At 41.0% G+C, this 23,903-nt stretch overlaps 1 protein-coding gene across 1 annotated transcript in view; it reads left to right on the top strand.

Moving 5' to 3' along the window:
* Positions 1 to 23,903, top strand: part of LOC118230022 (carboxyl-terminal PDZ ligand of neuronal nitric oxide synthase protein-like) — a 60,225-nt gene that overhangs the window by 24,760 nt on the left and 11,562 nt on the right. The window contains exons 3-7 of the mRNA XM_035422696.1: positions 5,481 to 5,573; positions 7,556 to 7,614; positions 14,854 to 14,962; positions 18,005 to 18,143; positions 18,826 to 18,992. Coding sequence (XP_035278587.1) covers positions 5,481 to 5,573; positions 7,556 to 7,614; positions 14,854 to 14,962; positions 18,005 to 18,143; positions 18,826 to 18,992 — 567 coding nt within the window. The remainder of the gene's footprint in view (positions 1 to 5,480; positions 5,574 to 7,555; positions 7,615 to 14,853; positions 14,963 to 18,004; positions 18,144 to 18,825; positions 18,993 to 23,903) is intronic.

Raw genomic sequence — 23,903 nt, 5'->3', positions numbered from 1 at the left:
TAGTGGCTTGCAGATGAGCATACTGAAAATGTGATCAGGTTTGTATGGGTAGCCGTTGTATTGCTACTGGATGGTACTGAGGGACAGCAGCAGCTTTTAATTTCACCTGAGCTGTGCCGCCATTGTGCTGGAGGACCGCATAACTCGCACAGCTGATGCTAGCGGGCTATAGGCATCACTATTGCAGGGTACTGTGGGAGATTACCTGCCACAGTCACAATTTGATCCCGACTAGGCTTTTCTTTAATCTGCACGAATACAAAGATGTGAAAATATTTCAATTTCATTTCGACTTGCTTTTGACCACTTTCACACAAGTCTGTGTGACTAATCAATGGCTGCTAAATATTTCACCTCAAAGATTGATAACTTTTGGCCCTTAAAAGCTATTTGGTAGCTTTATATGACTTTGTACTAGTAGTACAAAGGCACATTCTCCTTTTAATCTGATAGACATTGGGGATTGGTCAGAATAGGAGAAGCTTTAGTACAGGAACCTGATGTCGGCATATTTATTGCCTCTAACTGCTGTAGTATATAAATAGTGGTGAGCGAAGCCTTCTAGGTCGCTATGGAAACTCCTGTCTATATCATACAAAAGCTGCCGACCAAAGCTGAACGATACTTTAAGGGTTTTCTGTTGAAGACTTCTTGTATAAAAATAGAAAACCATTCACGCCACTGAAAGCTACACACAGTAGGAACTAATTCAACAGTCTTTGAGGGAGGGAATTCTAAGATGGCTACATTTGTCACTTGAGATGCTCAGAACAGAAGAAGGAACAGAAGAATGTCATTTAAACTGTAATAAAAATAGCAGTCTGCTACAGTTTAATCCAACACAAAAATTAAGAACAGATGTGTGACTTGAGATATCATACTGAAGAAGAGTCCACAGGATAAACAATGGAACAAAAATCCAATTGAAACTGGGATAGCAGTCAGAAGGTTGTTGGTACTGTTCAGGGAGACCTGCTTCTGTAGCCTCAATTTAAGTGCTTAGTAATCCAACGAACTCTTGTCCACTTAAACCCACCCTATCCTGATTAAATCAGTCAGGTCCAATTCCGGCTGACTTCTGGTCATAGATGCCTGATGATGACCTTAATTGATTAAGTAAAGTGTGTGTGTGTGTGTGCGTACATGAATATCTCAAGTACAGCAGCATGGCATTGCGTGTGGAGACAGCTGACTGAGATTGTAGTCAAAGGAGAAGGTTGTTCAAATCCCTGATGAGATTTTTCAGCAAATATCTAGCAGTCTCAATAGATAATGCTTAAAATATTGTGGCATCTTAAAACATCCTACACAGAATATTAAGTGTATTTGAAAATACAGATTTTGCTGGGTTTCAAGGCCATTTCAGTACATTTAAGTGAAACCTCCTGATTTCACAGCATTGTTTTCTCTCTATCTTCAGTTATCCAGCCTCTCTGATCATGAGAAATGCTCTTTAGTGTGATTGATTATCATTCCTGACAGCAGGGGGTCAATAACGCAGGCTTAAAATCACTTGTTATGACTCAATTAGCTGGGTTTGGTGTCATTTCAAAACCTTTCCAGACAGGCAGAGTAGGCTCTGATGCACAGAGGCCTTGAGTGGCCTGGATTTACCCCCCACTCCCCAGGATGTGGGGATGGTGTTTATGTCACAGGCCGGTGCATAGTTCTTTCTTTACATGCAGCCTAGCAGATTTACTACGTGTTTTTGTTAAAGGATGTGATCGTGTTTATCTTTTACTAGATTTCATGTTGTTGCTGATGTTGTTGCTGCTGCTGTTTTTAATAATAATTGCCGGTCCATCACCGGGATGTTGAAATGAAGTACTTTTTTTATAATGACTTTGCACAATACAACTTTAATGGGTAGCTCTTGTTTACTTGATACTCATGTAGTGTAGATCGATTAAGTTGTTTTACCTGTTGAATTAATGCTTTTAACACTTTTTAATGGCTTTAAATTTTATCTTTTTATTTATTCTTTATTTATTTATTTATTTATTGTGAAATTTCACAAGACTCTGCTGTGTTTGTGTGTCCATATGCAAGTATGTATCTGCATAGGTGTATGCCTGTATGTGCTAGAGTGTGTACGTGTCTGTTTGCCTGAATTTGTGCCAGTTTTTTGTGCTGGTTTGGAGTGTGTGTTTGCCCTTTATTATTGTTCCTCCGAACATGGAATTGAGGTTAGAAAAAGAAACCAGTGGAGATAAGGAGACAGTGGTGTTGAGGTTGACCATGCCCTCCCACAGATAACCTTTGGAGACCTGTTGCCCTGGTTAAGGGCCAATCTCACAACGGCTGTTGTCTCTGAACGCAGCTCAGTAGAAAAGAACCAAACATTTAATTTTTCCATCGAAAGTCCAAAGTGCCTTGTAGAATAACTTGAATCACAAAAGCCAAACAATGAACTCATATTCAGTTGTCTGTTCCATTCACTAAAATCAATTGTTCTGACATCATCTTGTGTTGCACAATGGCTCTCTCCTATGGCATATTGTTACGTGAAAAGAGGGCCTTTAAGAAGCGATCTATAAAAAAATAATAAACTCGGCTCAACAAAGAGAACTATTCAGCCCTCACACTTTGTGGGTTTCTGGAAAGTTAACCAATAAATTTTAAGTGTAACAATTAATCGTATCTCAACAAATGCTTTTAGAGGGAGGCAACAACAAAAGTAACGTGCTTAAAACCATTCGTAAAAGAGAGGGGACTGAATATTTGGAACTGTGCATTTAACCACACAATAATGCGAGTCTCTTTTAATCTACATTTTTGATATGGAATCGGTTTACAATCGGGACTGAATCCACTTCACCACATTAGATGCAAATGATGTATATCTTGTCCAAACAAGAAATTCTTTGTTGCTCATTTTTTCACGACTGCTTGGTAAGAAGCAACAGATCTCCATAAGCACTGCATTGAGAAATGCCTAGATCTACTCTTGACATAGACACAGTGTACATTCATTTAGCCTACCATTACCACTCAGAAGTAACTGTAGTGTAGAGTTTCCTGACTGCATCGTGTATATTTTGGAATGTTAATACTTTCTTAAGTGTGCAAGCCTATCTCAGCGTGCTCCAGTACTGTATTTGAGATGTCGTGGGGGAGGAGAGCTCATCTCATCCCATTTTTTAGGATGGGAGTTAATTAAATTCTCCTTGCTGTAGTTGCCCTCCTACCACCTTGTCATTTATGCTCTGACAGTGCCTTAACCATGTGAAACATAATATAACTCCAAGCTGATGAAAAAACAGTCACAATCTTCTGTCTGTTTCCATGGCTGCATCAGTTGTGATGAACAGTCCTCTATATATCATTTGAACTGTTCCACGGGGAATCTGGGCCTGAATGTCAATCTTTTGGGTCTCTTTCTATTTATGGACCTGGTACTAAGGGGAGATTGGTGTCATCTTAAAACGTCTGACTATACAATTCCCCAACTTTTTTTGTTCAACTATGGCACACTTACCAGAAGCTGCGAAATCTCACAACACATCACAGAAGTTAATAAATAAATAAAAATATTTACATTGCAAATTCTCCTCTGGGTGTTTTTTTCTGAAACGAAGGCAAGATTAGTCCTAAATATTTGATGAAACAAATTTTACTGGCTATATTTAGTCAAAATAGTGTATAGTGACCAAAAACTTTGAGCAGTAGTACAGTTCAAAAGGCCAGTGGCAGATAAGACACAAAGCCAGTTATCCCTTTATTCTGCAAATACACAATGGTGAAAAATGGGGGTACAGAGGTACCTTGACTGCTTCTGGTGCAACCATGGAAAGGCTGCATTAGGATCCAGGTCGAAGCACAGGCAGCTTTGCTCCAGCCCTGATTCATGTTGTGACACAGCATGGCACAGTGCAGGTCTCCAAAGGGAAACTCAATTAGGGCCAACAAAAACAGGAAGTAGCCTTATTATCATTGGGGCCTGTGGGAAAGGCTGAAAACCAATGACGTTTGGAAGTGCTGCTGCATTCACGGCGTCGAGAGCTCCCCACAGCATGGAGAAGAACGTGATACAACGGATTAAACATCTGATTTTGTATTCTTCCCAGGGGGTGGGAAAAAAACATGTTTATTTCAGCCAAGCCCGGAGTCTGCTTCCTCAGTCAACCACAAACCGGTTTTTAAAGTGTAAAATTATACATTTCTGGATTCAGCTGTTAGATTAGGCACCCAGGGGGACCACAATTTAATCAGAAAAACAGAAAGTGTGGAGTTGCGTGTAACTTCATATTTTTTCATACGCAGTCCCCTCACATGTGCCCGGAATTCTCATGTACGCACATTTCAATTCTACTGCTAAACAGCACCTATAGCGGCTAATGTCATATCATCACGACAGTTCCTTAAAGCATGTTGCCCATGGAAGTCTCCTCTTAACCCTGTTTTAAGTTTCCTGAGTATTTAATCTCTCATCAGACTGATACAGGATTAAAGAAAGTAGATCGTCGGAAACCACTCGAAGACTCCACATGTATCTCCCCTTTATTATTGCTCATTTTGCTTTCATGCCACTGCACGGTCATTGTTTCATAAATGGCAGCAGGAATATGAAGATTCTGAGGCTGATATCAGTAACCAATATTTTTCTAGCAATATTGGCCAATACTGATTCTGATAACAATGCCACTCTTATTTCCATTTATTGCACAAATACAAACTGCAACCAAGTTTCCACATTGGGAAGTGCAGAGTGGAAAATGGAAAGTGTATGCCGGATCTATCTATCTGGAGAGCTACTGAATCTCTATATAGCTTTGCTTATAAGTTTGTCTGTTAAATATGATAAATTAAAAACAAATTTTGTGTTGACTAAAGAATCATAGATGACTAAGATTAGGCTACTTTTTGAGCTTTAAATTCTCATTTAATTTACAGCATCAACAGCACTTCAAATGCATTTCCTGTCTGACCTATATAATTTGCGCCATTATATCGGTCCATTGTATCGGCCATAATCTTAGCATTGCGTGGATACCAATAAGTTATTTTTAAGCTACCATTGGCCAATTCCAGTATGACCCCTATATATTCTTGCATCCCTACAAATAGCCATTGTTATCTATCATGCAAAGGTTGACTGTAGTTCATTTCTTCCAACAGAGCCGGTTGATGGTTAAGTTTAAAGTATGATAGTAAGAAAAAGAAAGTCTAGTAATTAGCAATCTAGCAATTTTCACAAATTAGAGGCACTTGCTGTAAATATGTACCTTCAGAGGGGTGTCACTCCTGCAAAGGTATACATTTGGAATTCTTCATTTAAATAAAATATTTTCAGATCTTTTGAGTAGTATTTACTTGCCAAATATGCTCTAATTTGTGGAAATTGTTGATTACTGAGTTTTCTTTTTCTTATTTTAGATTAGAGTATTTAGTTTCTTGGCGTCCTCTTGTAAATATATCTTATCGTATCTAGTATTATGTCTACGCTAATGAACATATTGTTTGCCTTGTGTTTTCCCCAGTATGAATTCAAAGTGAAGAACATCAAGAAGAAGAAAGTCAACATAATTGTCTCTGTGGATGGCGTCAAGGTGGCCATGCGGAAGAGGAAAAAAGTGAGTCCATTTGCGTTCTGATGCATAGGAGGCAGAGGACTATGTTGCAGGAGCAAAGGCAGCTTCACCAGTCTTTGGCTTCTGATGCTGATACTTAGGTGATTGACCACTGGTTGCACCTCTAGCCCCCTTAAAGCACACTGATGTTTATGTCTAGAAAGTATGCCCCAAATTAGAAGGAGAGAGCAGGAGATTAATGAATGCAATTTATTTGCCACAAGGAAAAGCCGATTCCTCATGGCAAATGCAAGATTAAAGTGTACTTAAAGGGTAATTCTGTTTACTTTACAACCTGGGTCTTATTTTTATAGTATTTTCCTTCATTCCTATGGGTTCTGATTGTCAAGGTTCTTCGTTTTTTACAGTTTTTATTTTCTTTATGTCAGTTGCTTAAGAAAAGCGTCTATGGGGCATATCAAGAAACAGGTTCAGTTTCCGTCAGACAAGTCCTGCTTTCTAAACATCCTATTTGGAAGTGAAAACAAATTTGGAAGTTGAAATTTATTTGCCGAAAGTTAAAATAATTCCACTTGAACTTCCAGAATTGACCTACCGAATCATACTTATCCTATTTATCAGTTGGCTGGTGTTGTGATACCTTTCTGGTATGATGTATGTAGGATGTTACTTTTTAATTGTAAAAGAAAAAAATTTGTACAGTGGCTGCAATGTGCCACACTGTACAAACATCCACAATGCACACACCCATGCCTCTCTACAGGAGAATAGCAAGTGTTTCAAAAAGCTTCCCTTTTGAAATGAATAGAAGCACCTAAAACACAGTGATTCTTTGTCTGTGTAACTGGCCTTCTTAAAAATGGCACTGGCCACGAAAGAGGGCTTCTTAAAGCCAAATGAAATTTACAGTAATTGCTAAAGAAGGGGGAACTAAAAGGCACAGAGATCATTTATGTAGACTCCATGGGCCTCACACTTTTTGTTGTGTGGCTTTTATATGGCCACTGTCCCCTTTTTATCTGTACTCTATCTTGTAGCACTAATGAGTTTTTTCCAGCCATCCGTTTCTCCCATGAAAAGTAGAGGAATCCCAGGTTTGGCCTCCGTCCAATGAAGGGGTCGTGAGAGTTTTGGTTGGGTTTGAAAATGAAGCCTGAGCTCATCCCAAACCCCAGGACCTCCTGTTCGAGCACAACCTTAGTGTGCACAACATGAACATCTTCAAAGCCTGCCCGACTCGCCTCGACTGAACAACTGTGCTATCAATCTCTAATCAAACCATATATAACTTTCCTCTGCTAACTTAACACTCTTAGAATAAGATTCAGCTTATTGCATTCAGAGGCCAAGTAAAATGAAATCTTCTTCATAGCGTTTTGTAATCTATATTATAGTTTGTGTCAGCGGCAGTGACTGAGAGAACATACCCCCCCATGGTGAGTTTGCATTTACGATCCCATGTGGTCGACACATTTAGCCACACGTGATGGAATTCCTCTGTGCTTTGGGGCCGCTCAGAATCGGGTGCTGGGGGGGACAGACCTGGACCTGTGCGGGTCTTGGACCCGTGTGGATGATGGTGGCTTGATTTTTTGTGTCATTTGTGGGGGATGGGGCTCCTGCCTCTCACTTAAACAGGCTGGCCACGTCCTATTGATTTTGCGGGTTGAGTAATCCGACTCAAGCTCTTGGACAGAGTTTCTCTTGCACCTTGCATCCGCAGCCATCAGAAAACAATCACCAGCCTTATCTGAACACCTGCAGCTCATTTCGATTCTCAATATAGGCTAGATTATCACCTGAAGATTTTTTTTTTGTTGTCAGTCTGGGCATCTTAGCCTGTTTTTGGTGTTTTTTTAAATTAACTGTTTATTTCTGTTAAACTGGAGGAGTAAAATCCTTACAAGTTCAAGTATGCCTAAAGTGAAATTAGCTTGATTTAAAAATGGAAATGGACATCATTGAATGCGTCTTGTATTTTACAGGCCTGGCTTTAATGAAATATTTTATCTGATTGTTGACAGAAAAAGGAGTGGACTTGGGACGAGAGTAAAATGATGGTGATGCAGGACCCTATTTACAGGTAAGTACAGAGATGAGCACAGTTTTAAACATTTATACATTTTACACAGCTTTTTTTTTTCCTCTTTTTCATTAGTAGACAGGAAAATCTAATCAGACACTTTGAGCTTCAAAAATGGCAGAGACAGAACTTGCTAAGAACACGGAGCTCTTTTATTGGTATTTTTTTAACCTGCCTTTTTTAACCTTTTTAAGAAGCCTGATTCTAAGTAATGTTCCTTAGCCACTGCCCACACTCCACAAGCTTCTATAATGTGAGGTACAAAATGTTTAGACGTGTGATATTCTCTACTTGTACTATTCTGGTGATTTGGACACCATACTGCCACAACCCATACCATCCACCTGGTTGATAAATGAGTACACAATTGCATGTCTTCCAGTGTGCACCCACCGGCAACAAGCAAAATAGCGGTTCACTAGCTTCACTAGCCTTCCGCCTCATCAATCGTGTCTGGCCAATCATGATAGTCAATTTAACAAATTACCATGGTAAAGGTTGTAAAGTCAAAATGTCAGTGATGGCAATTATTTGAGGAAACGTACCGTTAACTTGAGCAGTGTGGGACTCTACTTAGCTTTTCTTTTTCCTTTCCTTTTATTTGCACAGCTTATAAAACATGGATGTGCATTCTTTACCTATCCATTACAATGCAGTCTGTTAAAATTCTACCAGGTGAAAGCTAAATCTCCCATGAGGCCTACCTGCTCCTTTATGGTTTTAAGTAAGCAATAGGCTGATTTCACCCGCCCAGCAGTGCAATTACAAGGGCTCTTTACGTTCAACCACCACCCAATGTGAATCTGCACTGCTCAGTTGTGAGGATAGTTTCTCTCTACAAAATCTTTTTCTGCAAAACACTGTATTTGTCGGAATGCAATAGGATGTAACAGGATGCATTCAGAGCATGCAAGACACAGAACATGACAATGGGCCAAACAGTACAGCTTGAAATCTATCTGTAGCAGAATTGAATGAGAGTAGCGCTTATGTATTTATTAATGAAGTCAAACGGCAGGGGAAGGAGAACAGGCTCCCTCTCATCCCCCTTCTGCGAGTGAGGGATCCCCAGGGGTCCGCGTTGAGAGACGAATCACAAGATTTCTGCTTGAAACGCGCATCGTTTTTCCTACCCTCCCCCTCACCCCATTTCTTATTTTATACTTTCCCGAGTTATCAGACTCACCCAGATATAATATATCAAAACATAGCAACTTTTCATTTTGAGGAGCTGTTCCTCTCAAGACGTGTCCTTCTGTGTTTCTGTGAACCTGTGAAACAGAGACCTGGGTGTTAGGCCTGAGATAAAGCCAGACAGGCAGGTGTCTCCACTGCCCACTGGCTCAGTCTGGTCATGTCTCTGCCTTTTATCATTTGTCAGAGGCCTACACAAAGAAAAACAAGGTCCTCAGCTGGCAACCTAGGACCACGCAGGCCCAGAAGCGATCTTAGCTGGTCTTGTGCTCTTAGAATTCAGGATTGGATGAGTCAGTCTGCTCGGTTGTGTTTTTGGTCAAGGAAGGATACAGTTTGCAGAGGAAGAAAAAAAAAAACTGAAATCTGATTGGATGAGATTGCTAGTTACTTATGTGTACTAGCAAACCTTGGTTAGATTGGTAAGCAGGAAGTCCCAGTTGCATTAACCACTGATCGGTGTTTTGACTGCAGAATCTTGAATTCCTTCAGTGTCTTTCTTTGCCACATCAAGTATGGCAGCAATCAGTGGGCTGCAGCGCAACCATCTCTGACTTAACCGCTCTACAAAGTAGTCATTAGCATTCAAAACCATATTAAACTGAATTATATTGCCTTGTTGTATGTGCTTTATGATCTGATGATATTGAGAAACACTCATTGATAGGAAACACTGGGTCCGAACTGAGGGATTAAGACAGTTCTATGATGAAGTTCTATGATGAATTGGCTACAACTCCAGATGTTGGGAGCATATTTAGGTTTTTTCTTTGTCTCCAGAATCTTCTATGTATTTCTGCATTACTTATTTATAATATGACAAATGTAAAGTACAAATGACAAATAGTAAGTACAAGCAGTGCATCCCGTTTCCAATATTCAGACTTCCAATATTGTGGGAGGAATGGCTGTCCATGCAAAAACAAAAGTTACATTTATATCTAACTTTAACGTTAATTTTGGAATGTTTCGTATTGTACAAAGAACCCAAAGAAAGTCTAGAAGGGATCTGTCCATATAAGCTGTTCTTTCCTGCAGCCCCTGGGGTTTGGTGTTTACAGGCTAAGAATTCTGGCTAGATCTTGTATTTGATCTCAGTCCAGAAAACCAGGCCAATAAGTACATCAGCACCATCAAATAAGAACAAAAAAAGTAAGCCCTGAAGATATGCCCAGCTTCCATCTGCCCCATTAAAATATGAAAAGGTGCCCTTGTCCAAAAGCTGCCTGGTCAGCAAATCCTCATTGTGGAGATTTATTTATTTATAATTATTGTTGTTATGCTTTGTTGTCAGAATGCCTGAACGACTGACAGGTTTCTAGATTTGTAAGGACTGTTATCTATAAAGATTTTGTTTTGAATTAAAACCTTTATAATGAGTGGCTGTTCCACTCATTTTAAATCACCATCCATCTTGATATGCGTGGTAAGCAGTCTTGTTCTCATACCATTCTAACAAAATGATTTCTGTCACAAGAATGAAGTGCTTCCCACAAGGCATTCTGAGAATTTGTGCCATTATGGAAAACCAATTAGAAGTGTATTCATCTTTGTACACTTGGCCATACTTTCTCTCATTTTCAGAGAAAGGAGAATATGCTTGCAGCATCTGACAGCTTTAAACCACAGGTAATAAGTTTCAGTTATCTGCCTTTATAGTCTAAGGTAGAATTTGCTAGATTGATTGCATTCGGTGCTTCATTTTACTAACATGTCACATACTGTATAAATCTCCAATTTTTCAATCCACATCATCTGAAATGGCGATTTGGGAAATTAACCTTTTTTTTCCCCATTTTCCTTTTTTCTTTCCTGCTTTTTTTAAATGTAATAAACCCATTTCATCAATCTACCATCCTCCATCAGTTGGAGAGAGTACAGACTAGCATATACTTACTCCAAACATGTTTTTAGCCTGCAGCCCACCAACTGTGCTGCACAGCTTTTGTGCTGGGCGACTGCTCTTCTTGTGCAGTTCACGCAGGCGGACCATACAGTAGGTGCCTGATCAAGGCGGCATTCTTTGCAGTGAGACCAAGTGTAACACTTCTTCCCGAGGCAGAGGACATTGGGAGCCTCATTTAAATTTTCCTCATACCACCGCCTGATTACCTGCTGACAGTTCCAATGATTCAGTGCATCAGTATCACCATAGAAATAATCCTCATTGTTACGCTTGAGAAATTGTGTCAAGGGTCCAAAATGTCTTCCTCTGCACTTTTTTCCCCTCCACAATACATATTTACAATTGATGATGAGCTATCTGGTTTTGAATACATGAATCTATATGAATATATACCTGAATACATTCAAAATAGCTTAGCATGAGTGATTGAATACAAACTGGTCTATTTGACAACAACAAAGACATGTTTATCACATTTTTTTAGGCTGCACCTTCCATTTTTTGTATGAACTAATAAAATTAGCTTTTGTTGAATTTCATCCAATATACTGTCAGTGTTGTGCAAAATTAAAAAGTTAATTTATTGAATTATTTAGATTTACATAGATTTATTGACATATTGAAATTTAATCTCTCATCTAATTTTCGCATAATGACCTCATAACTCAGGAACTAAAGACCTATTTGTGCTTGATTATTTTCAGTGAGGGAGGTTATGTGATGTAAGTGATTATGGACAGGATGGAAGACTTCCAGCACAAATCTGCAATGTCTGTCGTAAATTCGGAATGTAAAAACAGCAAAGCAGATTTTCTTCTGTTTACCCAAAATCTGTGCTTTTTCAGTAATAGCAATCCAGTTCTGATGGACCCTGCAGTAATGTTATTGTGCATGGAAAGTGTTTGCCTTGGTTTTTGGCCACCAGGAATCAGATTTGAACTAGCCACTTGCAATCTTGTTATTTCTTAACCACGGAAGTGCAGTTTGTAAAGTATACAAGCAGACCATCTGTAGTAATTTCAGAGGAATTACAGAAATTGTTAATCCCCCTACGAAAAGACCAAACAATACATCTTGAAAACCTTATTACAGCCAACCCACTGTGAAACTAATCCAGATCGAATAGGGCTTAACAGGAGTTTCAAAGCGTTGTGTGATTTAACAAAGTTCTGTTGGCAAATTTTCGTTACAATGAATATGTACATACAAGACTTTTTCCTGATACAGACATTATGTGCACTGAGTACAGTTATATGTTGGGCATACATGTCACAACATACGATACTGTCCAATTAATGTCCAATGCATGTTTCCATGGTATTTTCACCCAGAATATCACAGCCAAATTGGCACTGACAGAAGGAACCAGAAGGACCATGCAGAGCAAATAGCTTTTGGATTTGTGGCCCAAGATGAAGGTCTGGCAGGCCATGTGGGCCCTAATGGGGGGACGAATGCTTTGATCTGGGTGTAAACTGTGTAATTACAGGGAGATTAGGAAACTTGGTCCACAGGGATTAATTCTCAGTGTTGACTGGCTAAGCTCTGGAAATGGCAAAAAAAGAATCAAGGCTATATTAGGTTGACTACAGTATGTGTGATATGAGCAGTGTTGGCACATGTTCTCTGATTGTGTTGGCATGTTTGTGTGTTTCTGTATGTGCATGCATATGTGTGTTTCTGCACGTTTGTGTGTGTGTGTGTGTGTTTGCACATGCATGCATGAATGCGTGTCCATATGCATACTTTCAGCCACCCTTGCTTAACTTCTGCATGCGCATATTCAGCATTTGCAGCAGTAAGCAGTACTGCTGTGGTTCTCTCTGACACAGATCTGGGTGGGCTAAGTGTGATGGCAACAAATGAACCAAAAGATTGGACTCCACTATTTTGCCCACAAGCCAAAAGTGTGTTACCTTAAATCAGTAAATATACAGCAGTTTGAATGTATAAAATCTCCAGCGGGTGATGTAAAGAAAACTCATTATGTGTGATCACATGGTGATGGTGTCCCCTGTGTCATCGTGTTTGGGTCGGGTACAATGTTTAAGACATATCAGCTTTCACAATACGGTTTTCTTTGCTGGTGGCCATTTTATATTACTTGAATTGGTATGATAGGTAAGCATTAGATCCCTACCCAAACAGCATCAAAATTACTTGAAATGTTCGTGGATGCTGCACACTGACAGACAATTGACCATTTGCATCTTCGATGTAAAGTACTGAGGGGTGAATCAGACAGGAAGTCCTCAATCATGTCGCTGTTGTGCGGAATAATTAATTGGCAAATTAATAACCATGTTACTAGCAGCACCCTTTAGAAGTAGCGGCCAGTGAAATCCACTTAACCTTTGATGATGGGTAGTGAGAATGAGGGGGAAGTAATGCGCCAACATGCAACAGCTAATTAGAGGGCCTGCTGTTACGCGTTTGCTATGGCTGCTAACTTTATTGAAATTGGAATGCCAATTCAGTCCCTTCCAGCTCATGCTATCAGACCAGTACTTTTAGTTGAAAATTGACTATCCTCTCCCTAAGCAGTGTCTGGAGGCAAGGACTTACCTTCACAAGTGTCATCACTTAACGTTGCAGCCTGTGTGGATGCACAGGAGTGGAAAAACATAAGCTTTTAGCCTTTGAATCTTATGCTGGTAATGAGGAAGTTCTTTCTGTTTTCAAGTGTCTAGAGCCCTTTTCTTAAGCATGGGCTGACTGTTAATGCCCACGGGCAGTTTGTGGGTTCGTGCAGTATGAGCAGTGACCATGTATTATAGGAGCCTTTTCAGAGCTCGGCTTCGCTCTGGCTGCAGACCACAGTTTTTCCAAATGTCAGGTTTTTTATTTATTTATTTATTGTTGTTTTTTTTTTTTTTTTTGCAGAGATAATCGAACGTCAGTTGATCCAGTTTTGGGGAGACGGCAGCATGTCCATATTAAATTAATTCACTCCAGAGTGGCATTTGTGGTCTCATTTTCCTTCCCTGAAGATTATACTGTATAATGGCTCAGTAGCTGTGCAGACTACATTTTTTATAACTGCAGCGTGCCATTTTTATCCTTTTATACATCCCTGTTATTGAAACGGGGAGTATCAGGACATTATTGGGCAAATGTTACCACCGCTTCAGTTGAAATATCCAGCATATAACAGTCATTTTTCAAAACCCATCAGAGTATGATTAAGCACCCATTATTCAAATTGAATGGTAAAAACGGCTCCAGCCTTGGCGTAACGTGGATACCAGATAGCTTTTCATCAGTTCTGGTAAACCATGGCAGCGGTAATTGACCCCATTGTTTTCCTCCAGCTTTCATAACAGACATGTCTGAGATGCAATTTCAAGCTTGCTATAATTTGCAAGTTGAAATCGCCTTGAGTGCTTTTGGATTTAATGAAAAGAGAAAAAAAAGGCTTGGATCTCAGTGAATTGGATTTCCGTGGAATGCAAATATGCCATTCGGATCGCTTGATTGAAGCCAGTGAAACGTCTTGAGTTCTCCAGACAAAAGCTGTAACGCTTAGCCGTTCTGCAGAGTAGATGATGCTCTCTGACTGGCAAGCTAATCATCTTCCTGCCCCTTCCCTCCCAGCACTTTCGCGAAAGCCTTCCTTTCCTGTTATTTGGTCTGTCTGGGTCTCTGTCACTGCAGAGTCACACACAGCCCTGTCAATGGCATCCTAATTTAGCTCTTCCCCTGTGGGAATTTCTTTGTGCTTGTGTAGATGGGTATCATGGTAAAAAATGAAAAGATTTTCCACCTGGATTTCAGATGTATTTCTCCACCCTGTTGCAAGCTTGCAGTTTATTCGAAGTGCTTAAAGATTTCTCTGTAGACTCTCCAGTCATAGGCAGCTCACGGATCACCTTCTGTAATGCAACTTGCTCCCATCTTCTCTGCACAGTGACCCAATACTAGTCTTCTGCCTGAAGCCATGGATTTATTGTCAGAATTATACCAGAATTCAGTAATTTGTCAATAAAGAAAAAGCATAATATATTATAACATGCTTGTTGATGTCAAACCTCACTGAGGAATAATCCTCACTTAAGGATTATTCTCTGAGATGCAATGGATTTCTTGAGCAATTATGGAAGGTTACATCATTGAATAATAACCTTTATTTCTGTCTGCAGGATATTCTACGTTTCACACGACTCCCAGGATTTGAAAATCTTCAGTTATATAGCGAGAGATGGGCAGAGCAATGTATTCCGCTGCAATGTCTTCAAATCGAAAAAGAAGGTATGACCCCACTGCCCCCACCCTCACTTTATGATTTTCTCAGTATGTCCAGTCCGTCCCCCTTTGACAGTGTTGCCGCTGACCCCCGGTGCACTGCTGTTACACGGCAACAAAGGAGGCTGCTTTCCAGGAAATAAAGCCGTACGCATCACAGTCAAACGAATATATTAATAAAACTGTTATCCTTATCTCCTGTGGTCCTGGTCCTGGTGATTACTCTTCTTTTTCATTGCTTAATTGATCAGTTGAACTCATCATTGGACTCGTCTGTTTTTGTGTTTTGTTTTTTTTTTTTAATTGGGTTCTGTTAAGGTGAAAACGAAAAGGAAAAAAAACAGCTGCCTCTGTGGCTCTCCAACGCCAAGGCTGTGGGCTGCTTAAAGTAATTGAAAGGCGCAGACACATTCAGCGCACTGCTTCAGTGTTGTTTATCTGAGTCAGGGTACAAACCCCATGCTGTGGCGCTGCGCTCTGATCCTGTGCCAGAGCGTTCTGCAGTGCGAGGCGTGGTCAATGAGACAGGATGTGGCACAGCTGGCAAAACTGCCTTTGTTCTTCTGGCATCAGGTGCGTATTTGACACGGAAGAAAGAAGTCAGGTTCGCTCCTGGGGAATTAAACGTACTTGGGCGCTCAAGAAATGTTTGATGTTTAAATCCCACACGGAGGCTTTTCAGGCTTTAAATTGGATTAATTACACCGAGGCTTCAGCAGTATGTGCGGGTTTAATTTCTTTGTTCTGTTTGAGCTAACTTAAAGTTTGGATGTGCGTTTGAGCCGTTTGCCAGCTTTCTCCTCTGTGCACCTCGCACTGAACGCACGTCTTCCGCCGGCTCCAAAGTTAAGCAATTGGCTCAAATTAACTAGGGCTAAAACGCCTTTGAAAAAGCCTGGCGGATCCTCCCAGTAGTTCCACCAGGAGACTGTTAAGTAATGGGATCTCTGGGAACCAGCTCTTGGTGTCAGGACAGATTCCCAGTCATTAATGGCACCATGGTGTCCCACAATGCTCTGTGGGGGTTTACAGTGGCAGAGAAACTGTGGCACCCGTCAAATACAAAGTGCAATGGTTGGCATTACAGGCTACTTGAAACAGTTGGCATCGAGAGAGGCTCTCATTAGCAATCTGTAACCTTTTCGGCTGGGGGTGTCAGGAACAGTGGCATGTACTGTGGGAGTAGCTATCCAATTGATATATTAGTAGATTAATTTGAATAATATAGGATAATTAGATACTGATTAACTTTTGTCTCTGGTTTAAAGCTGTAGCTATAGATGTACACTGTGATTCATGTATTTTTTTTTGTCATGGAGACCAAGGCCAGGCATTATGCAATTAGGCAAAATATTTTTATCCTCTTGCTAAAATATGCTTTTTTTGTATAGTTTAAGAATGGCTGCTGAGTGATTGCAGAGTATGGAAGGATTTGCCCTGTTTCTAATTTAATTAATCAAATAAAAGTATAATTATGGTTGTTGGAGTTGCAGCATGACCATAATTGTGGTCGCAGAGATCATGACACACATAGCAGCCATTAAAATGATAATTTTCTCACAAACAAACTCTGGCTTCAAAGGCATAATATTCATGTGATTTCTATTCAAAGGCTGTGCATATTACTGGCACCTGCTAATGATTGGAACTGAATCCAAAAGAGTGCAAAGGGTGTATACTTTGATTCTATATTCAAAAACTGCCCGTATCCACAGTCTGTGAAAGAGGATGTAGATCAATATCATAATATATCATTGCAGAAGGCAAGACAATATACACATAACCACTATGTAGGGAAGGGCATATGGGTTCATAATTGACAAGCATAATAAATGCACTTACGTGGTACACCTTGGGCCTGCATAAAAGGGCGTAAGACTAGAGGATGAAAAAGGAAGTGTGCCGTACACAACTGAGGTGTCACTTCGGCTTTGTTTTCCCTCATTTAATTGCAGAGGGTTGTATTGATTTCTCTGTGTGAAAATGCATCTGTAGGACAGGGCAGTCTATTGGGGAAAGGTTTCCTTTTGTTCCGAGACTTCAGAGATGCAATAAGTCTCCTGAGTTTGGGGAGCTTCTCCGGTTCATTAAACTGAGCAGCGTCAATATTTGTGACGGTCTCAAGCTCCAGAAATCATTCGAAGTAATTATAAAATGACCAGGCTAATTGTCATTTGATAACCAATACATAACTGTGTATCAATAACCTTGTATTGACAACCTGTAGTCTTTTGGAGATTAGGCAATGGAGCAGTAACAATATTATTGATTTTGCTTTGTCCACGTGTTGTTTTCAATGTTCCTTTTGAGACTAATTTCAGTAAATGTATGGTTTTGTTTCACATTAGTAACCGATCAATTTCTTGCACTTGCAGTGAAAAAGAAACATACAAATGGATATTAGCACCCATCTTAATTCTTCTAGGGTGTAGAATTAAGATGGGTGCTATTATCTTCAATGATTCTGAGGCTTATGCTTTCATTTTTAATAGGTGGTGGCATTTCACATTTACTAGAGGTCTTGCTTATCCTTGGTGTAATTTTGTTTGCATCATGTCACTGCAGTGGCATTGTATCCCAGCATTCACTAGTAAAAATGACCCCCAACTTCCTCTAGATCCACTTTGAAGTTCAGAGCATTCATTCATCAAATCTGCTTAATTTATGTGTAGCCAGGTGGAAAGCTTTTACTCTCAAACATTTGATATGGTCAGATGATCGTATTTAACTTTAACTGTTGGCTCAAAGGAGGTGGCATATTTCCAAGTGCAACAAAGTCAAAAGTTGAAATTCCAGAATGCAGATGTCACAGACATTCAACTATGAATATAGATTGCCTTGTTCTCCTTCCTTATGAAAAACTAGTCCTGGGATGCTATAGCCGTTTACTCCATTGTATAATCCTGTATAAAACACGTCAAAATGGCTGCACATTTGGCTGGCAGCAGCACTTAATGTTTCATACACTGTGCCAGGACGGGGCTAATGACCCTCCATCCCCCAGCCCCACCTCCCTTGTAACACCGTGTTGCCTCACCACTCCCCCAGAGCCAGGCCATGCGGATTGTACGGACAGTGGGCCAGGCGTTCGAGGTGTGTCATAAACTGAGCCTTCAGCATACTCAGCAGAATGCTGATGGACAGGAGGACGAAGACAGCCAGAAGGCCAGCAGCAACTCTACGCCAGGTGACCCACGTGGCATCACAGGTGTTCGACACCTGCTTCAGTGTGCACCCACCTCATGGAGTCCCTGGACTGCTCTTAATTTGGGACCATCACTAGGAACATGTCTCACATGCTTATAACAACACCTGTTTAATCACTGTACATACAAACACTGTTAACATACGCTCCAATGAAAAGGGGGAAAGTGAACCACTATTAAGAACTTCCCTTCCCGGTGGTCACATCTGTCAGCCAGCTGGCATAGCTTTGTTTTCAAACGCAGATCCCTCTGAACCCTCCACACACTTGGACATAGAAACAGAGTGATCTCTTTCACCCAGCTATGTGATAGTCCTGCTGTTTGTTATGGGCAGAACATTTGTTGCTTCTGATTCTACAATGTACCCAGGTAAACATCTCATTTGAAGGGTATTGATGTTCCTCTGAAACACCTGGCACTCTGTCAGGGAACTTCCTTGAAGAAGGGCACTGTTGGATTTTACAAGTGCTCTGAGAGACATTTTGGTTTCTGTGATGCACCTGTGACTTACCTGTCATGAACTGCAAATTAGTAGTCTGCTCATCTTTGAACCCCTGTTTTTCTTCTCTCTGACTGAATCGCAGGTGTCATTTCACTTATATTTCACTTTTGTTTCGCGGAGTATGTGTGACATTTTATTGATGGTGCATCTTCATCCCTCAGCTCGGCAGTTAACAGGTGCAGAGAAAAAGGCAGCCGAGGAGACTGATATTGATGCAGAGGAAGCGCCTCTGTCAGACAGTATGGTGGATGAGTGCAACCGGGGAGTCACTGACCTGGACGCAGCCAAAGAGGAGGAGGAGGAGGAGGATATTGACAAAGACGGGAAGGTATGCCATTTTCCCAAGCTTTTCTCAGGTGTAAAGATTTACGGGCAAGAGAAAACAAAAGGTGTGTCCCAGTAATTCTTAGAGTAGATTTGCAGGATTTACACACAGGCTTTTGTTTTTGTGTGTGACACGTGCTGAGGGGTGAAGGCAGCTGGTCAGTTTTTGGTGCCAAGTATTTATTTTCTAGCCCTACAAAATTGAAAATGCCCTCCCGCAGGGCTTCAGTCCGCTGTTGTCATGGTGAGCAACAGAGCCCCTGGACAACAGCGCCGTGATTCGAACAGGATAATACAATTTCTCCCCCAACATTGTCTGGCCCCAAATTACCTTGGCACAGAGGTGGTCAGAGACGGCCGCAAGCGAAAGCTAGAAAGGGGGAGAGATGTCGCTGAACCCCCCAGGACATGATACACTACATCAAAGTTCAAATCTTTCAGTGCATTGTTAGCGCCGCAACTTTGAAGCTCCACCGCGCCAGCCAATGACGTGAGAGAGAGGGCGAAGCAGTCCACAGCCTGCAGTCTAATCCCCAACCTGAGGAAGGACTATGAGACCTTTCGCAGTGCTGCGGGAAGTCTGGGCATTTTCCTCCTCACACAATTATTGCTCTCGATCCATGGTTGGATGCCATTAAAAGGCCTCGTTTTTTAACTCTGTCCCAAATGTTTAATTACTTTGCGGTTGAAGCCATTACCAGGCAACCCAGTTGATTTGAAAGTCTGAATATACATGCTACATATTACATATAGCTTGTTATGTGGCTTTATGTGGATGTAAGTCTCTACAACTGAAATGGTTGAAATGACTGTTCTTCTTTTGGGGAACTGCGTTTTATTTTTGTCTGGAACAAAAACTAGCAAGCCAGATCTCCAGGCCCAAATTTGGGCAGTATTGCTATAGATCATGGCCACAGTCTATCACAACGTCACTGACTTACATTTTTACAGGATGTGTCACACAAAAGGCCAAAATATGCACATCTTTGATTCAGTGTAAGAGTCATTGATGGTCAGCATTGAGATGAGGGCAATTCTGCTGACTGAAACCCTCCTCTTAAGTTAGGCTACAACCAGTGGTGTGCCATCCTGTGGGTGTTGGCCACAGTGGGTGTAGTCATGGTTAAGTTTCAAAACCAGCTTCGTAACTACACTGGAACACAGTGTATTAGCTGGAAGCCCCCTTATAACCCTGCCTGGTGACTAAATTGTCTCCATGACAGGTCCTTAATTCAGACTTCTCTGAAGATTTCAGATATTAAGCATCAGACCGAAAGAACAGGTGGTGTTTTTAACTCAATTAGTCTGCCTTGCTAGGTAAAAAATTGATTCAATTTCAGATGACTTTTTCCAGAAGTCAATTCCATAAACTTTAAAAATAGAGCTTTTTGTTTGGGTATCAATTGCTTATGCATTGAGGGACCATAATTTTGTGCTTGGTATGGTTGGCCTTTGTGATTTAGGCAATTTGTTAAGGTGATGTTGTTTGCTAACACTTCATATGTGTTAAAAAAAATTCCTGTACAATTGTGGTCCTTTGTGGCAGTTCCTGATAATATTAAATGCATTTCTTATCTGTTATCCGGTACTAGAAAGATAATGGCGTATTTTGTGGTTAGTGTGGGTACTGTGTGGTTGTCAGTTGTTTGCAACATACGTAGATTGCCATATTTAAAGATGCTCAGACCTATTGCAAGCTACCTGTTCTGCTTTCACAGGATTTGGATCTAAAAGAGCACACTGTCCTGTTTTTAGCCATACTTTTACCTTTTTAACCAAAAAGTTTGCAAACATATTTGATCAATGTCATTGTTTTGACAACTAACTTTGCCAATTCAATTTAAAATTTTAAATGGGTTATGCAAAATGAACTTCACAGAAAGGGTACTTCCTGATCAAACTCAAAGTGCTTAATGATACACCCCTACGTGTCATAATGCAACTGTATTCGGTGTATAATCGGTTGGTGTGATCGTTAAAAAAAGCCATAGGAGGCCATTGTGTTTTCTGCAGCTCTTCAGCTGTGTGGTTACAGTGGCGGGCTGTTGGCTGAAAGATGGCGTGGCGCGCTGTAATCACAGCCGAGGGACACGCGATCCGCCTCCGCTATCGGAGGAGGCCATCTCGTCTTAATCCCCCGCGCGCGCGGCCGCTCGGACGTCCTGCCAGAGAGATGGATCGCTGCGATTAACGCCGCCAAGGACATCCTGTGGGGGCGGGGGTGGGAACGGTCCCTCGAATAAATAAGCCGGGGATAGGCTCGGGGTAGCGGGGGGGGGGGGGCAGCTGTAGGCACAGGGCAGAATCACAGCGGGGAAGGGCGGGGCTCGGAGGCAGTCCAGCGGGAGAGCCCTGCAATTTGATGATTTTGGGCTGTGTTTGTACAGAAGGGTGTAACCTCGCTGAGCGTGTCACCAAGCTGTGATAACATGGCAAATACCGAAGCTTGACTGGGAAACGCCTTGTTCTCAGCCTTATTCTCGTGATGATATTTTCACATTTCAATTTTTCCTTTCTGTCAAATGTCGCAAACCAAACTTGGTTAACAGACCCTGGAAATATCTAAGCCTTTCTTTAGTGTCTTGCTAGGTTTTCCTTTGTTACAGGGAAATTTGAGTGGTAGCCCAATCTTTGGTAGCCCATGAGAAGAAAGAACCCATTCAGTTTCCAGCAGATCAAAAATCGGCTGCTCATGTATCTCATGGGCTATTGAAAAATACTTCAGAAAAATTTAGCTTATCAGTAATGTAAGCAAAAAAAACATGTATGGATTTCTGTTCTGCTTGATTGTAGTGGAACTACACCGTCTCAGTTCAGGAACCCTTAATTATTGTTCATTAAAAATGCTGAACTCGTTTGCTGAATGGCTGTGAACACTGTCATTTTCTTCTGTTCCCAATGAGCTTATTCAGCCATTAATTCATACAGTCATGTGCAATGCGTTATTTTTATAGATTTTAAGTGATGAATCACGGCTGGAAGGGGTTCTTTGCCAGTGTATTGGGCATATTATACAGCACTGTGTGGTACTTCAGGAAAATACACAGCTGTAAATGAGTTAGTGAGGTTTTTCAGATCTCAAATTAAAAACCTTGCTCACTGCTCAGAGAGGACCTGTCCAAAATAATAGAAATCAGTTCTAGTGGCAGGGCTCCAACAAGCCCAGCGTGATCATTTCCTCAACAAAAAAGAAAATAAATCTGCCAGTTGGCTCGTGTAACATGATGAATTATTCCAGAGACAAATGTTTCAGCCGCACGGGTCTTTGGGTGGCTTTGAGCCGCTGAAGCAGATAACGCACATTTGGAAAAGAGTCCCTTCCTTCTTTAGCTTCTTCCGTTGTGGATCACTGCATCCGTCAAGTGAACATAACAGGAAATCAGCCAGACAACGTAAGTTGCTGTGGAGGCCCGTTCTGTTGCCACATCGATATCAATTTACTGGTACCGTGATCTTAGCTGACAAGTAAATTTCCCAAAAATGTAGTATGGAATGTTGTTTTCTTTTCTTTTTCTGTTTGTATTGAGGTGATATTGCCGAAATTGTTTGCTAAGTGGCGTCTGACAGGTTTGATTGATTAAACCAACACAGTTTGATCCAGCTGTTATGAAACCTGTTAATGATTGGTCAGTGGAGGGTTACCAACGTAATTCATCTTCGTTTACATTTTCCGGATATGGACACTCTGTCATAGCCTTGTTTTATATTCTCTTCTGCTTGTTTATTCTTCCACAATATATTACCATAATACTGCAGTTATACACACAAAACTATTGCTGTTTCATTGTAATGTGATACCTGTGTAGACGGCAACAGTTATTTACCCACATCCCTCAGAATAGTATTCTGGTCCTGTCATTGAAAGGTGCCCCCTCCCCCTCCCCCCCGACACACACACGCGCACATTCAACATTAAGTGTAACTGAACCAATATTGAGAATGGAAGGGCACTGGTCACTTTAGTAGAGCACATCATGGTCGGGTAGCTTAATACTCCTCCAGACTGGAGAAAAGGTGGCTAGTGAGACATGTGAACAGCCTGTCACACAGCGGAAAATTACACCTCATTAACCCATAGCTGCAAATGACAGCCTCATCTGTCATCTACTCCCACTTACCCCCCCCCCCCCCCCCACAAATCCCAACCCGCCTCATCTTCTGGAAAAAAAAATATTAGGAATTCCTTTTAGAGCGAATCCATTTCAGAAATGTCAAACTCGGTGAAGACAGTTAGATGATCCATTAGTTTCAACATCTGTGTGACGTGGGCATCCGATCCAATTTGGCGTGCACGAAAAGCATTTGCAAATGCAGGTGACTCATTAACACCAGTCAGCCCTCCAGGTTTGAGCATGTTTGTTGGGATCACAAACCCATATGCAGCATCAGGAGCTTCAGAACAGAATCGTTTCCGTTTCTACATTCACATCAGTGGCTTTGGTTTGATTCCCTTGCTGCTCCTGTCCTTATATTAATCCTTTTGCTTAAGCCCTAGTGTGATGGCAGGAGAGAGTAAATCTGATGCAACTGTCTCTGCATAAATGAGATGGAAAGATTTGTGTCAAAGTGTCAAAGCAAATGTATCACTAAGAGTTATGCTAGGGAACACAGGGGTGATATAATTCTCATCCTTACAAAGTAAAGAAACAACCCAATAAATAGAAAATAGTTAAGTGCCTACTGTAGCTTGTATACCCAGTGGTGGGATTACAAAAAAGACCCACCAACCTTTATCCTTAAGCCTTTCTTCAAAAATGGTTAGGGTTCAGCTATCACCAAAATTAACTTGCCAAACTATCTTTTCAGAGGGAAGAAAACAAACATTTTCACTTACTTGGCTTGATTGGATCAAGGCCTTTGTCATACTTTGCTCCAGAAAAGAAAACTACCTGGCTGGGGTCAGACACCCCAATTT

The sequence above is a fragment of the Anguilla anguilla genome, chromosome 6, assembly GCF_013347855.1.
Source record: "Anguilla anguilla isolate fAngAng1 chromosome 6, fAngAng1.pri, whole genome shotgun sequence".
NCBI classification, from domain to species: Eukaryota; Metazoa; Chordata; class Actinopteri; order Anguilliformes; family Anguillidae; genus Anguilla; species Anguilla anguilla.
Note: the sequence above shows the minus strand (reverse complement) of the source record. Positions and strands in the feature narration are given on the sequence as shown.